A 16,116-nucleotide genomic window follows, 5' to 3' on the forward strand; every position below is an offset into this window, starting at 1 on the left:
GCTGACATGAATTGTTCTCCTAGAGATGCATTTATTTGATTGTATGTTTCGCTTTCCATTAGACCCTATACATAAAAAGAGTTAGTACTGTGGTCTTTGTCTCTAAGTCTTTTGTTTTAGCCTTCATGTCAAATGTGGGCAGGTTAATGGACAACTGTCATATGCTCATGAGTTAGAATAGGAGAAATTATTGTCTTTGAAAAACAAATAGCAATTAAAATAGTTAGTCATGCAGGGAAACTACCATACCAGAATGCGACTGGGGACAGTGTTCATCTTGTCCAGATGTCATGGTTTAACCCCAGCCTGCAACTAAGCACCACGCAGCCGCTCGCTCACTCACCCCCGCTGGGATGGGGGAGAGAATCGGAAGGGTAGAAGTGAGAAAACTCGTGGGTTGAGATAAGGACAGTTTAATAGGTAAAGCAAAAGCCACACATGCAAGCAAAGCAAAAGAAGGAATTCATTCACTACTTCCCATCAGCAGGCAGGTGTTCAGCCATCTCCAGGAAAGCAGGGCTCCATTATGTGTAGTGGTTACTTGGGAAGACAAACACCATAACTCTGAACGCTCCCCCCTTCCTTCGTTTTCCCCCAGCTTTATATGCTGAGCATGACATCATATGGTATGGAATAGCCCTTTGGCCAGTTGGGGTCAGCTGTTCCAGCTGTGTCCCCTCCCAGCTTCTTGTGCACCCCCAGCCTACTCGCTGGTGGGGTGGGGTGAGAAGCAGAAAAGGCCTTGACTCTGTAAGCACTGCTCAGCAGTAACAAAAACATCCCTGTATTATCAACACTGTTTTCAGCACAAATCCAAAACACAGCCTCATGCTATCTACTATGAAGAAAATTAACTGTATCCCAACCAAAACCAGCACACCGGATTTTCCATACACCTACTGGAAAGAAAAGTGGAGGGTTTGGGTTTTTTTGTTTTGTTTTGTTTTTGAGAAGAACTTGGTGAGGAGGTGGGTACAACCAGAGAAGGCGGCTAATGGTGAGGTATAGAGGGAGTATTGTTAACTGGAACCGCAAGGGTGAAATTATAGGCTGTGTTATGTAGAGTGAGATAAGAATAAATATCAGGTTGGGTGAAGGAGCATGAGAACATGGTCCAAGTTTGGATGAGTGATGCTTAGGCAGAGGTGAATTAGATAGGTTGCAGGCTTGGGAGGGACCGAATTTCAAGCAGTGTGGCTAGAGAGGGACTCTGTGTATGACTCCAAGTAAAGAGGTTTTTGGATGGTTTCTGTTCAAGGCAGGGATTGCTACCTGCCTCATTCCTTCTGCTCTGGACTTCTTACCTCATGTCTCCCTACTTAGCTGTCCTGTCATATCTGGGTTTTTTTTGTATTGTCTGAAATATTGCAGCTGTAGCAGCAATGCTGGACAGGAAGGAGGCAGCTATATGTAGCCTTCTCTGTATATGGTTCATCACAGTGCTACTCATGCTGGATCTTTTCTTTCCAAGCGTCCCATTTTCTTCCTTTGCAGGACCTTGTTTTGCTGCTATACAGTTGTAAAGCAAGTTGTGGAAAGGGAGAGTAAGACAAACAAAGGTCTGGTATTAGCCTCAATAGGTTTGTGAAATAAAGGGAAGGGACAAGAAAAATTAGTAGCATCAGCTGTATTCTGGTGTGGCAACAAATATTTGAAGAAACTCAAGTACATGTATGTATTAGTTAATTATGTAACAATTTAGATCCATAAAGTCAGCACTGTTTTCATCATCACAGCATCTCCATTGGCAACAGAATGCAGTCATCTTTAATTCATAGGTAGAGAATTGAAACAGAGAGAAAATAAGGTTGACCAAGATGACAAACAATTGGATCTCCCAAGTCCAAGGACAGCGCCTAGATTACTGACCCATATTTGGTCTGAATGGTTGTGAGAAGATTATCCTGTTTTGCTAATGTTGGATTGGACAGCCTTGGCTGACTGATCTATTTTGGGATTGTTAGTTGGAGATTTTGGGTTTGTTTGTTTTCTTTTCCTTGAAGTGTTCGTTACTACATTACATTAGTAGAATAACCCCGGCATCCAAAGAGACAGTCTGTTACCTTACCGAAAAAAGGATAAGTTACTTTTTTTCTGTGGGAGCTTAGCTGATATGAATTTGGTTGTTAAGAACTGTGATCTTTTAGGCATACAAGTGGTATGAACTTGGATACCAAAGAGGTCACTTTGCATCAGTTTGGCAGCGCTCCCTCTACAACGTCAAGGGACTGAAAGCTCAACCTTGGTGGACAGCAAGAGAAACTGGTTATACGGAACTGGTGAAGGTAAGGCAGTTTGTTTCTCTATACTTTGACTTTATTATTTTTAATAACAACTATAATCTAAGGTATTAAACAGAGAAAATTCTAATCTATGAAGTCTGAATCACTGCCTGTGAGTACCAAATACCAGTCTCAGACTGAGCACAAGGTTTAACTAAGATACTATAAAATGAGTTCAGGCATTTTCAAAATTGAGAATGGGGAGAGGATGGCTGAAATGATTAATAAATACAAAATTTGCATGGTAGACAACCGTAATGTCTCAAGTGTAAAATCACAGCAAAGTTTGGTAATGTCTGGGACACCCATTGTGAATTTTTAATTAGTCAGGAAAGGCTGTGTCCTTCATCCCTCGTGTAATATTTGGTGAGTTCTTTGGAAGCTTTAAATTGCATAAGAGAAACAAGTGTAGACTCCCAGTGATAGATTTAGCAAAAGATAACAACACAGAATTTAAATTCTTCGAAGTTCTTTTTAATGCAAGGCAAGTAGTCTGGTTATTATTCGTAATAATAGTTTGTGGTTCCAAAATAGCATAATTTTTATTATTTTAATAATTTTAATCATAATTCCTAAAAAAAAAAGGGGGGCAGAGGGAAGAACCTTTTTTTCCCTGTATGTTTTAGCTATTGGTATGTGGTTTAGCAAAATTATTCTGCACAAATAATTTAAAAACATAAATGTGTATTTGCAAGAGATGGGTTCCTTCAAAGTGGTTGTTTCATTACATTTAGTTACATAATGTGTTAAAAAACCTACTATGAAAAGGTGATTATATTTAAAAAAAAGAAAAGGAAAGAAAGAAAAAAGGAAGATTACTCCTTGTTATGCTTTTGATGGCAGCATAAATAAGGCTAGGAAATTTAAATTAAAGTATGATTCTCCAATGTAATCTCAGTCACACAAAAAAAGCAATTAGCTTTATGGACTAGCATTTGGGAAGATTTGAAATATGCTTGTATTGAACTCGTTCCTGAGGAATGTGTAGGAATAGACAATCCCTGCCATAAACGCATTGGAAAAACTGGGAACTTTGTACCATACTTTTGCCAAACAAAAACGAAATAATATATATTATTTTATTGATGTTTTAGAGCTATCTGCAGTGGTGTTTTACAGTCTCTTACATGTAAACCATTCAAATTCAGGAGTCACAGAAGGTAATGGTCCCTTCACCCTTGGCGTGAGGAGACAAGTCATCTTTGAATGATGAAAGAATTCAGTTTCCTGTTATAAAATGGCCAGGGCTCCACCTTGAAGGGATTTTTTCAAATGGATCAGACCATATATGGAGGTCTTGGTTTGGATCAGCATCTTGCGTGGCTCCTAGAAGAGCCATTCAGAAGACTGACAAGGATAGAAATTCACCCCTGATCTCCACAGCACAACTGCCTCTCTGAAATCTACTCATACCTCTTCAATCCAGTCATTTTGTGGTATATTTTTTAGCTGTTTTATTAGCAATATGTCATCGCTCTCTACAACTACCTGAAAGGAGGTTGTAGCGAGATGAGAGTCAATCTCTTCTCCCAAGTAGCAAGTGATAGGACGAGAGGAAATGGCCTCAAGCTGCGCCAGGGGAAGTTTAGATTGGATATTAGGAAAAATTTCTTCACCAAAAGGGTTATCAAGCACTGGAACAGGCTGCCCAGGGAAGTAGTTGAGTCCCCATCCCTGGAGGTATTTAAAAGACGGGTAAATGTGGAGCTTAGGGACATGGTTTAGTGGTGGACTTGGCAGTGCTAGGTTAACGGTTGGACTTGATGATCTTAAAGGTCTTTTCCAACCTAAATGATTCTATGATTCTGTGATTCTATGATTCTATTGAATCTGGGCTAAATTGTGACTGCTAATTTACTTACCTAGGTATCACAGTTTGGGGGTGGCAAGATTTACATTCTTCAAGATAACGTTCACAGTTGAAAGTATAAACCCAAAATATAAGTTAAATGCTTCAGGAAAAATATTTGTATTGTTGTGTTTCCCCCATAACTCAAGAAAGTACTTGAAGTTTTGAAAGAAAGCAGGCTTGATTCTAATAACATACGATGCTGCAAGCAAAATTTGAAGTAGTATTCTCCAGAAGGTGGCAAAAAAAATATTGAAGACATTGGTTTTATTAATTTCTGAAATATTCCAACTTCTATACGTGTTTTAGTTAAAAAAAAAATTATTTCCCCATTCCACAAAGCAAAAAACAATCAGCAGTTCTTTCTTCCTACTTCATCTCATTACGTTCCTCTTACATCTGTGTGGGATGTGTGGGAAATGCTACCAAATCCCAGTGATAGAATTTGACATGGAAAACTGCTGTATGAAGGGCAAAGCACCAGAGGCCCTGACCCTCTCTCCCTGTGTTTCACCACTTGTTGTTAAACGTGAACAAGCTATTTTCAATATCTTGGTAGCTTAACAATGCTAACTGAGGATTCATTTGTGGCTGAGACAGTGCTAAAGCCATACTGGCAGCTCTTTCTGGTTCATTCTACTAACCAGCACAGCTTTGGTCAGTAGCATAACACAGACCTGGCTTGATTTTGTTATAAAGGGTCATGTGGTTTCTTGGGATTGGAGATGGATATGTGAATTTGGACAGTGCCTTGCTTTTTCCACAGAAAACCTGAAGAAAAAAATATCTTTTTTTGGTATTTCCAGTTTAATACATTCCTTCTGAGGGGCATTCAGCTTACCTAACTGTAGCCATACAGACACGAGGCATATTGTTCATGCTAGTGGTCTAGTTTACAGGTCAAAAAAGTATTTCCAGAGAATGATTAATTTTTACTATGCTAAATAACTATCTAAGGATGGCATGTCTCCCTTTCTGATGTTAACTTTGCTACTGCTTTACTAAAAAAAGAAGCCTAGACAACTAATTTAGGCCTGATGTTTAACTGCCTGATGGGTAAGATTAAAGGCAATTTCATACTTTATTTACTTCACTATTACCTACTTGCCTGGATGTCTTAAGGAAGAGGGGTTTTTTTAGTTTCTTTAAAAAAAGAAAAAGACTGAGAATGTCTCAATAACATTTAACGGGACGTGTATTACAGTGGTAAATCCTAGTTAGTGCTGCTGTGCTGAAGGGAAGTGGATCTTTGCATCTTTTAGCTGCTGCCCATTAATGCTTAAGTTTTTTGTAGTTTCCTTGAAAGAATAGGAAGGTGCACCTGATTTCTCAGGGAGCAGAAAACAAGCCTTTAAATTAGGAAAAGTGTGTCAAGTGATTTATGTAGTAATGTTCTGTTAATGTTTCTGATCTACAGTATTTCAGGCCTTTTGGATTTGGAGATTCAAGAAACTCTTTCTTTCTTGTTTGAGCTCAGCTAAAAGGAAACCTTACTTTTATCTTTGACAACCTGTCCTCCTCCCTTGGGGCAATTAGCTTCCCATGGATTGAAGTCACTGAGTCATTGTCACTGCGATGTTACTGAGTCATTTTGTCATTCTCTGGTACCTTTTGTAGAATCTCCGTATAGCATTATTTTTCTATTTTGGTCCTTGTTTAAAAAAATAATAAAAGAGGTACAATGCTATTGGATCCTAGAGACTTTTCACCACTCTGAAACTAATACATAGGTAACGACCTAGGTAACTTTGTCTTTTCCTCATGTTGTGTCCGTTGACTTTTGGAAAGGACCCAGAGGATGCTTTGCCAATAATGTACTACAGTGAATAGCTGACTGATTAAAGTAGATCTTGTATTGTCAGTTTTCTCTGATGGCTTAGATTTTATTAATTAAAAGTTTAAAGTGCAGCAAGAAAAGCACAGAAAGAGAATGAAAGTACTGGCAACAGCACATATCCATAATGTTTTCTGTAGAGTGACAGCTAGGGCTTAATGGTTTAGCTAATAATAGTGAAACATTCACATTTAATGGAGAAATTAAATTGAAATATGCATTTAATGTGTGGCTGGATCCTTTAAGGGTAGCCTAGTGTTGAAAAGAGCAGAGATGATGCATACACATGCTGATGTTCAAGCACTCTGAGTGACTGAATGGGTGCAAGAAATCTATTTTGAAAGGTTTAAAATATTGCCCCTTACTTGGAGGTCCTCAGCGTTCCCCAGCAGAGACACAGTAACTGGTCGTGAATACTCTCCTATTCTGTTTCAGTAACAAAATGAAATAGATTGAAGTCTTCACCATGATTTTATTTTATAGTCCAGTGGATTAAAATGGACATGTGGTCAGTAGTTATGCCTCACATGAGGGGCAGTAACCTCTTAATCTCTGCCTGTGTCATTTATGACCATGCATTTGAAAGGGTTTGACAGCACAGAGTAAGGATTCTTTTAATATAATAGTCACACAAAAAAATAAACTGATATTAAGAAATCCCTATTTAAATATAGTAACGTCTTTGCCAATAAAATCTACACTATTGCCAGATGTAAAGCAACTGTAAACTTCCATTATTGTTAGGAACTGTATTTAAAAAGCCATATGGAGGTTTATGGGAATCAGCTGCTAGGAAACAAGTACATATGCTCCCAATGCTGTTTGCCACCTGATTCTTCACTTGAAACCAGGATATTGCACCAAATATAAAATGAATTTGTTGCTCTAACCTGAGGCTTGAATCCCTACATATTATGGAGCATAAGCATATTTAGCTTTTTTCTGTAGATACTACCTCTTGGATCAAGAGCCTTAAGTCCAAGTGCTGGACTTAGTCATTATGTTTTAATGGTGTTATGCATTCTTACCATTCAAGGTACGCCTAAGAGTCTGTAAAATCAAGGAGATCAAGGCTGAGCTGTGTTTGAACTCCTTCAACTCTCTGCTTCCTTCCTACCTAGGAGTTGCCTATTACTCATAGTAAAGCACTGTCAGTGTCTTCCATAGGAGTATAGACGCACTGTTGATTTCAGTGCAAGTTATATCTAAAACCATTGAGGAGCTAGTTCAAAATCAATGATATGTATTCAAATCACTTCATATCCAACATGTTAGGGAAGGAGTCTTAAAAGGCAAGGACAAACACGCACCTTTGGAGGTTAACTTTCAGCCTGTGGCACTTTTGAAGGATTAGAGGTGAGAAAGCAGCTGTTGCCTGCAGCTCCTTGGAGCACCAGTGCTCTTCATGCATCATCTTGTCTGCATGGATGAATGCTCCCTCTTACTGTTTTTCAGACAAGGGAGTAGGAGGAGTTTGGGGAAACAGAGAAGCACTTGTAATATCTTTTAAAGTTTTCCAGTTTTGTTGATCTGTGCCAATTTAATTTGAGGCCTGTGTAAATGTAAGTTATTGTTTTCTTTCTCTTCTCCAGCCAGTGCAAAATCAGGTACTCGCGCTGGTATTTCCTTTTGTAGATACGGTAGGGCTGAATCAGTACCAGCACTGTTCCTATATTCATCTCTGATCAGGTGGAAATTTTCAGTCTTGTTTTGTACTCTGCATTTTGGAGAAGTCAGTTTTCCAAAGATACTCTAAGAAACATTTCTACTTGATGTTAACTGTTAAACAAGTGTTATGGAAACCCATCAGTGGATGAGAATAAGGTGAATGCACCAGAAAAAATAAGTGCTCTTCCCCTTTACTGATGGATATGAGAGAACACAATTTGCTAGGAAGAAGAAGGGAGTACTGTAATAACAGAAGTGCAATCCTAATTTTAATAGGTCTTAGCCTACATGAGAATGTTCTAATAGGAGAAAGTCACTGTATTATAGAGAGCATGTTCTAGCCATGGCTTGCTGAGCCTTTCATGGTATATCAACTTACAACCTATTTTGTGTGATCAGCTTGTCTTTTAATTGAAAAAACTCAAGTGGAAAATGCAACTGTTTAATTTAAATGGGGAAGGCTAATAACCATATTGAGTTTTAAGGCTAAAAAGGGGCAGTTATGTCACCTAGTCTCACAGACTTTTGAGTTTTACTTAGCTTTACACATCATATAAAAAGGCAGTGTGGGAACACACCTTAGCCTATTTTCAGTATGAAATTGATTGAAAATGTCTTACAGAAATGCTTTGTTCAACAGCACAAAGGAAAAATGAAAACTATTCACCAAAAATAAGGTTTAGGGAGTAAAGTAAGTAGCTGGGAAATGGAAGTCACTTTTATCCAAGCCCATTGTTATGCTGTGGGTTTTTCATTTATATTGCTGTAACATTAAAATGACTTATTGGTAGAATAAAAGGTTTTCTGATCTATCTGATTTTTACAAATATAATGTCCTAAGGCAGCAGAGAACAGAATTTTTAATTCTACAGTCTTGTGGTTTTGGTATGTATGAAGTACAAGCAGCTTACACATTTTTAATGGTTGTGTTCATAAATCATCACCTGGCATTTCAAGTCATATTTGATCTTTTTCAGTAGCATCAGCATGTGCAAGTGAATCTTTGCAAACCTTTTTGAGGGTTTAAATCATAACTGTCAACTTAAGTGGCCTGTTTACATTTGTACTCTTTGAATCATGATGTTCTGCCAGCGCCTGGAGTTCCAGGTTGTGCGAGTGGTTTTCTAGTCGCAAGAGTGCTTCCAGGTAGCATGTGCTGTCTTTGAGAAGATTAATACTATTCCTAGCCAGCAGTACAAAATGATCTGTTAAAGAGCCCTTAGGCTAATCAAAAAGAAAGTCAAAGTGAGGCCTAGCCTGCAGAGAGGCTGGGGATTATTGAAATTTTATGATCCCAATGTAATTGAATCTGAGGAATGCTGTGAAAGTTGTTTTTCCTGCCTTAACATGTCAGAAGGGAATTGAATGCAAAGAAACTTTATAATGATGATGAACACTTTTTTAGTGCTTTTAAATTAAAAAAAAAAAAAAAGTTAACAATGGCAGGGAAAAATAAAAACAGTACTAAAGCCAAACACAGTAAGTTCTCAGTGTGGTAACATGGCTCTCTAAACAGTCCTTAGAAAAAAACTGGAAGCTCATTCGGGATGAGGGGCTTGCTGTGATGGATAAAAAAAGAAGCCTCTTCCTGCCTGAAGATGAGAATCTACGAGAAAAAGGAGACTGGAGCCAGTTTACCTTATGGCAACAAGGTAAAACATTTGGTATTTCTTCTCCTTCTCCAATTTCACTTTCTCAGATTAATATAGTGTAATAAGGAGTAGCAACACAGTTTTTTCCAGAACTGTTTTTGTAATTACTGAATCTGTAGAAGAAGGGAGCTAATAAAATAGTGTCTAGGACCCCTGCAACAGTGAACAAGGGCTCTTTATTCTAAAGCATGTTGTCCCCAAGCACTTCTAAGAATTCCTTGAGGGTAATACTCCTCTTCTGGCAAGGCTGCCAACATTTTGCATGGTAATGCATAGTACAGATCAGCCTGAGGGAAGACAGAAACGCGGAGAAGGCACATCCTCAATATTATGTTGTCAGCTAGGTGAGATCTATCATTCAGAAATGGTATGAGCGCCCTGTCCCTGAGCTCTGCAGTGGGAGGCCCAACTGTTGGAATTACCTTAAATTCTTATAAGACTCTGCATGTGAAAGAATACTGTAAAATAAAATATTCAAAGCAGCTTGTATCAAAATATAATCAGGTGCTGAAATGGTGTGATGTTGGTGACATTTTTCATCTTTTTTTTTTTTTATGAAGCCTCATTAATGATTATACTTTTAGAATCATATTTTAAAAATAGTAGAAACCCTGCTCTTCACAAATAATTTAAAAGCAAAGATGTTGCAGACTGCTCTGATATTACAATGTGTTAATAAATCTGTTTCATAATCGGTAAAATGGGAATAGTAATAGACACCTCTCTTTCAGTGTCAGCTCTTTGACAGTTTTGTTGATCTTCTGCAAGGCAGAAAACAAGGAAATGTTCATTCATTGATCTTACCAATGCTCTATCCATTATTTTCACCAGGAAGAAAAAATGAGAATGCTTGTAAAAGTGTTCCGAAGACATGCGCTTTATTAGAAAGATTCCCAGAAGCTACTGGCTGCAGAAGAGGGCAGGTACCTGGCAAATTTCTTCATTTTTGCAAATTCCTAATGTTGGGAGCAGGTGATTTTGAGGAACATGCATAGAAGGATGCATGACCTTGGTATATTTAATGATGCCTCAAGCACACAATTAAGTTAACAGTAAAAATATGGCCAATTTTAGTCCTCAGCAAATACAAGGTTAAGTATGTTAGCTGAAGCCTTTCTATAGCTAACCCTGCTTTGAACAGGAGGTTGGATTAGGTCCTTTCTAACCTGATTTTTTTCCTGGTCTGAACCTAACTTTACAAGACTAATTCAATGAGCCAGATTCTCACTATGATAAACTTCACCCATCTACCCCAGCCTGGCTGCGTTAGACAGAAGGAGAATCGCCTCATGGAAGCCAAACAGTAGTACTGCTGTCGCATGCTTCTTTCCTAAATGTAAAGGAAGGAAATTTTACATCCATGAGCTGTGGCCTTGGGTACCAACAAAGTTTGTTTCAAGTGCCTGGTCTACACTGACTACTGAGCTACAAATTAACCTCATTCAGTCATGCAGTAGACTTACATGGTACGGATCAATACATACGCAGCTGAATGAATGGCCCAACACAGATATGTGATTCTGTAGGACAGAATTTTTCTTTTTTTTTTTTTTTTTCAAGTTACTATATTTTATTTGTAATGACTACATGAGAATGACCTTCATGTTATAAAATTTAGGATGCAAAAGCTGGAAAACACAGTGCTAACACAATCCTAATTCAGAGCCTTGAAAGTAGGTGTTCAGCTTTTTCACCAGACTCTTGCTTTTGACGTGCAGAAGCACCCTAGATGGCTACTGTTGTGGGAATGAACAAGGCTATTGTTTCATTGATTTGTTCAAAGGCTGGTTGTAGTGAATATAACTGATGAAAGAGGTCATCACGCTCAGTGTGGCTAACAGCAAGAAAACTGCTTTGTGTGGCATCCATAGCCAAAATGGATCTATCCCAGAGAGCAAATTCTCTTTGAGAGCTATTTTGTTCGTCATTTTTTGGCACCCCACATGTTATCACTGAGGTATAGTTTGCAGAAACATTGTGTATTCACAGTTATAGCTGTAGTCATGTGTTTTGAACGTATAAAATGTAAAATGATCTGGAAAATAGTGCTTTAGAAGTCTTAAGTTTTACATGCAATATTAGAGGATGCTTAGGACAATTTTGGTATTATGCTAGCCATGCCTCAGATTCTTACTGGTAAATTAAATTTCAAATATCACCTAATCTCTATTCATGTACTGAAATACTTGGAAGCAATGGGAACAAACACAATCTGGAAATTAGGAATTCTGTGGTAGATAGACCATTTTGGATGCTTTGGGCACCTCATGTGTTGACAAGGACAAAAGAAATGTAAAATAATCAACTACCTGCTCAGTGCTGCTGAGAGACTGTGTAGAACAATAGCAAGTGATCATATTATTTAAAAGTATATCATTCTTCTTAAAAATAGCAGTAAACTAAAAGTAGCACAGATAGTTTTCATTCTGGGCGTTTCTTAACTCTTTGGAGTTTTGCATTACAACCATAGTATAACTCATCGGTAGTTCAGGATTATTTGTATATAGTACTTGAGTACAGCGCATACATATAATTCACAGACTGATCTATCTAGATATATCTAGACTGATCTGCATGGACAGATAACGTATATGACAGTAATCATTCCACAGTGCTGGTATATTAGCATTAAAGAAATTGTTTCTCTGTGATATTAGTAACTATCCTGCACAGCCAGTTATTTGCGTTGCATTATGGTCTGACAGGGCAATCAAGTTAACACATCTTGCTATAGCAGAGGTGGTGGGTTGGAGCATCTGTGTTGGAGCTTATCACTTGCTGTCATAAGAAACTGCTGGTAAGCTGAAACTGCAGATGGTGGGAACAGCTAAGGCATTAGACACACACTGTCTTCTGCTGATTTTTTTACAGCTGGAGAGCAAGCAATACCTTAAACCTGAAGATTTATCAAAGTTATCCTATCCCAGCCTGATGTGCAGATATCTCAGTTGAAAAGACACTTCTCGCCACTGTCATGCGTTATTCACACTTCTTGTTCATTGCGCTGCTGGAGAATCACAGAAGGGTTGAGGTCAGAAGGGACGTCTGGAGATAACCTCGACCAACCCCTTGCTCAAAGCATGATCAATTAGAGCAGGTTGCTCAGGACTGTGTCCAGTCAGGTTTTGAATGCCTCTGAGGATAGAGACTCTACATCCTCTCTGGGCGACCTGTTCCAGTGTACAGTAAAAAAGTTTTTTTCTTATGGTTAAATGGAATTTCCTATATTTCAATCTGTGTCCATTGCCTCTTTGCCTTTCACTGGATACTGTTGAGAAGAGCCTGCCTCCGTCTTCTTCACTCCTCCCATCAGGTATTTATATATATTCCCCTGAGCCTTCTCTTCTGCAGACTGAGCAGTCCCAGCTCTCTCAGCTTCCCCTTGTATGTCAGATGCTCCAATCCCTTAATCACCTTTCTAGCCCTTCAGTAGACTTACTCCAGTATGTCCATATCTATCTCATAGTAGGTAGCACAGAACTGAACCCAACACTTGAGATGTCTCACCAACTCTGAGTAGAGGAGAAGGGCCATCTCCCTCAACCTGCTGCCAAAGTTCTCCCTAATGCAGCCATGGAGGCTGTTGGTCTTCTTTGCTGTAAGGGCACATGGCTGGCTCATGTTCAAGTTGTTGTCTATGAGGACCCTGTGGTCTTTTTCTGGAAAGTTTCTTTCCAGACGGTTGTCCACCAGCTTGTATTTGTACGTGGCTTATTCCTCGCCACTGTAGAACTTTGCACTTCTCTTTGTTCAACATCGTAAGATTCCTGTTTGCTCCTTTCTCCACCCTGCCAAGGTCACTATAAATGACAGAAAAAAATATGTAGTGTGCAGCCATTCCTCTACAATTTTCTATCATCTGCAAACTTGCTGAGGGGGATGTACTCCGTACCATCATCTAAGTTATTTGTGAAGCTCTTAAACAATGTTGGACCCAGTATTGAGCCCTGGGGTATACCTCTGACGAGTGGCCTCCAGCTGGGCTTTGTGCCTCTGATCACAACTCTTTGAGCCTGACTGAACTGCCAGTTTTCAATCCACCTCACTGTCAACTTACCTAGTTTCTACTTCATGAGTTTGTCAATGAGGATGTTCATGGCAACAGTGTTGAAAGTCTTACTAAAGTTGAGATAAACAATATCCACTAATATCCCCTCATCCACCAAGCTAGACATCTCACCACAGAAAGCTGGTTAAGTATCATTTCCCCTTCATAAATCCATGCTGATTGCTCCCAGTCACCTTCTTTTCCTTCATGTGTTTGGAAATGGTTTCCAGGATTATTTGCTCCATCACCTTCCCAGGGATCGAGGTGAGGCTGACTAGCCTATAGCCTATATATATATATTTAATCCTCAGATCCTCCTCCTTGCCCTTCCTGAAGATAGGAACAACATTTGCTTTTTACCAGTCCTCAGGGATTTCTGCTGGTTGCCATGACCTTTCACAGATTATTGAGTGTGTGGATTCACAACATCGTCCAGCTCCCTCGGCACTCACGAGTGGATCCCGTCAGGACCCATGGACCAGTTTGTTGAGTTTGTTTAAATGTTCTCTAACCTCATCCTCCTCCACTGAGGGTAAGTCATCTTTGCTGCAGTCTTTTCCACTGGTCTCAGGTACCTAGGATTCCTGAAGGTCAGTCGTAGCAGTAAAGACTGAGGCAAAGAAGGCATGTAGTGCCTCAGCCTTTTCCATATCCTTTGTCATCAGATCTCCTGCCACATTTAGCAGCAGGGCCACGTTTTTCCCTAGACTTCCTTTTACTGCTAATGTATTTGTAGAAAGAAACCTTTCTTGTTGCCCTTCACTTCCATCTCCAGATTCAATACCAGGAGAGCTTTGACTTTCCTAACCTCATCCCTGCATGCTCAGAGTGTCTCTACAGTCTTCCTGGGCGACCTGACCCTGCTTCCACCTCTTGTGTGCTTCCTTTTTGTGTTTTCATTTTGTCTGGGTCTCCATGCTTCCTGCACATGGGGATGAACCATTCTTGAGCTTGGATGAGGTGATCCTTGAAAACCAACCAGCCGTCCTAGACCCCTCTTCTCCCCAGCGCTGTATCTCATGGCATTTTTTTCCCAGCAGATCCCTGAATAAGCCAAAGGCTGCTCTCCTGAAGCTGTGGGTAGTAATCCTGCTTTTTGCCTTTCTCCCTCCTCTCGTGATCCTGAGTTCCGCCATCCCATGGTTGCTCCAGCCAAGGCTGACAATGACCTTCACAACCGAGTTGTCATCTGAGAGTGGCCAGTCAGCCTGGCTAACACAGGCCTTGTGTCTCCTGTGATCCATCCTTTTAAACCATGAGAGTGTCTGTAAGTCTTTCCATAAGAAAGAAGGTATTCTTCTGATGGTAGATAGGAGATAATGATTTTCAGGTTGAAATATGAATACTGATTGTTTTAAACAAAATGAAAAATATGCACTTTTACACAGGCACACACCTGGATGCACACACACCCCACAAGACGTTTCTTGTAGTACTGAATGCCTTTAGACGTGAGAAAGCACAATTGTTGCTGAGACTCTAACAAAAGGTGACATTGGACTTCTTAGCCCATCATCAAGGATGAGACATAATGAAGTCCTCAACTCCTAGCAGTATGGTTGTGAACCTGAACATGTTGAAGGCCTGCCTCTCTCTTCTTGCAGATCAAATATTCTATCATGCACCCAGGGACTCATGTCTGGCCCCACACAGGGCCCACCAATTGTCGGCTGAGGATGCATTTGGGCTTGGTGATACCTAAGGAAGGCTGCAGAATTCGGTGTGCCCAAGACAACAGGTATGGTTTGGGGTTTTTTTGAGTTTTTTCCACCTTCTTCAAGGCTGAAAAGGGGGCAGGACTGCATGTGATAAAACAAAAAAAAAAAAAGAAAAAGAAAAAAAAAGGTGGTTTACTGATCAGGAAGTGTAATATATTTCATTAAACAGGCAATTTACACCCTAACTCTTGGTACAAACATATAAATATCATTTGTCATACAATGTCAGAAGAATCTTGGGAGACAAAGCTGTTGTTCTCTGCTATAGCATGGAAATAACAGTGAGATTAGTCATGAAGTCTCTCTGTGTTTACTTTTGTAACATCAGTCTAATGTACTTGCCAACAGAGTACCTCTATTTGTTGTGATTTTTTTTTTTGTTTTGCTTAGAATTCTTTGCTTATTCAGCAAAAGCTGAGACTAAGCTATACCTCCCTTTTCACCACCGTAGCAGAATACTCCTGTATTACTGCAGAAACCTCCTTCCTAGCTAGTATTATTTGTTATAATTCAGTTAAAAATATTCCAATTGAAATTAATTTGAAGATTAACACATCTATGAAGTGTTTGACCCAATCAGTTACACAGGTAGCAAATTTCTTTAAAGCGCATTTTAAATGAGAATTCTTACCCCTTAGGGAAAAATTATGCTGATTTGAAGACCAGTTTTGTCTCTGCTCGGTGCAAAAAACAAAATAAAATGCAAAAGTTATACATTTACAATCAGGGCATATACTCCCCTGGGAAATATGAGCAAATGTGATATGTTTTTGCATTATATTATTAAACACAGAAAAATATAGTATTAACTATATTGCTTTTTGCTTACAGACTTAATTTTCTGACACTTATGTGAAATTCTAATGATGCTTAATATCTATATGTATATTTTTTGAAGATTCTCTGTCTTGTCTGCAGCATCTGAGTGCAACAAGCATTAATTTTTAATTCTTTTCATGGTAGTAATGTACAGATATATTTGATATTGATAAATGAAATGCCCCTCCTGTCTACATGACTGCAGTATGTACCAAAGATATTTTTCAGAACATTTGAAAACAGCTA

General features: G+C 39.1%; 1 protein-coding gene across 15 annotated transcripts in view; it reads left to right on the forward strand.

The window, feature by feature from the left end:
- ASPH (aspartate beta-hydroxylase) overlaps positions 1–16,116 on the forward strand; it is a 117,785-nt gene that overhangs the window by 92,607 nt on the left and 9,062 nt on the right. For all 15 annotated transcript variants that reach the window (XM_087752574.1, XM_087752521.1, XM_087752529.1 and 12 more), the window contains 4 exons: positions 2,148–2,285; positions 9,150–9,285; positions 10,117–10,208; positions 14,938–15,071. In XM_087752574.1, coding sequence (XP_087608700.1) covers positions 2,148–2,285; positions 9,150–9,285; positions 10,117–10,208; positions 14,938–15,071 — 500 coding nt within the window. The remainder of the gene's footprint in view (positions 1–2,147; positions 2,286–9,149; positions 9,286–10,116; positions 10,209–14,937; positions 15,072–16,116) is intronic.

Source organism: Nipponia nippon, unplaced genomic scaffold, assembly GCF_047370975.1.
Source record: "Nipponia nippon isolate SJK-2023a ecotype South Korea unplaced genomic scaffold, ASM4737097v1 scaffold_1, whole genome shotgun sequence".
In the NCBI taxonomy this organism is placed as follows: domain Eukaryota; kingdom Metazoa; phylum Chordata; class Aves; order Pelecaniformes; family Threskiornithidae; genus Nipponia; species Nipponia nippon.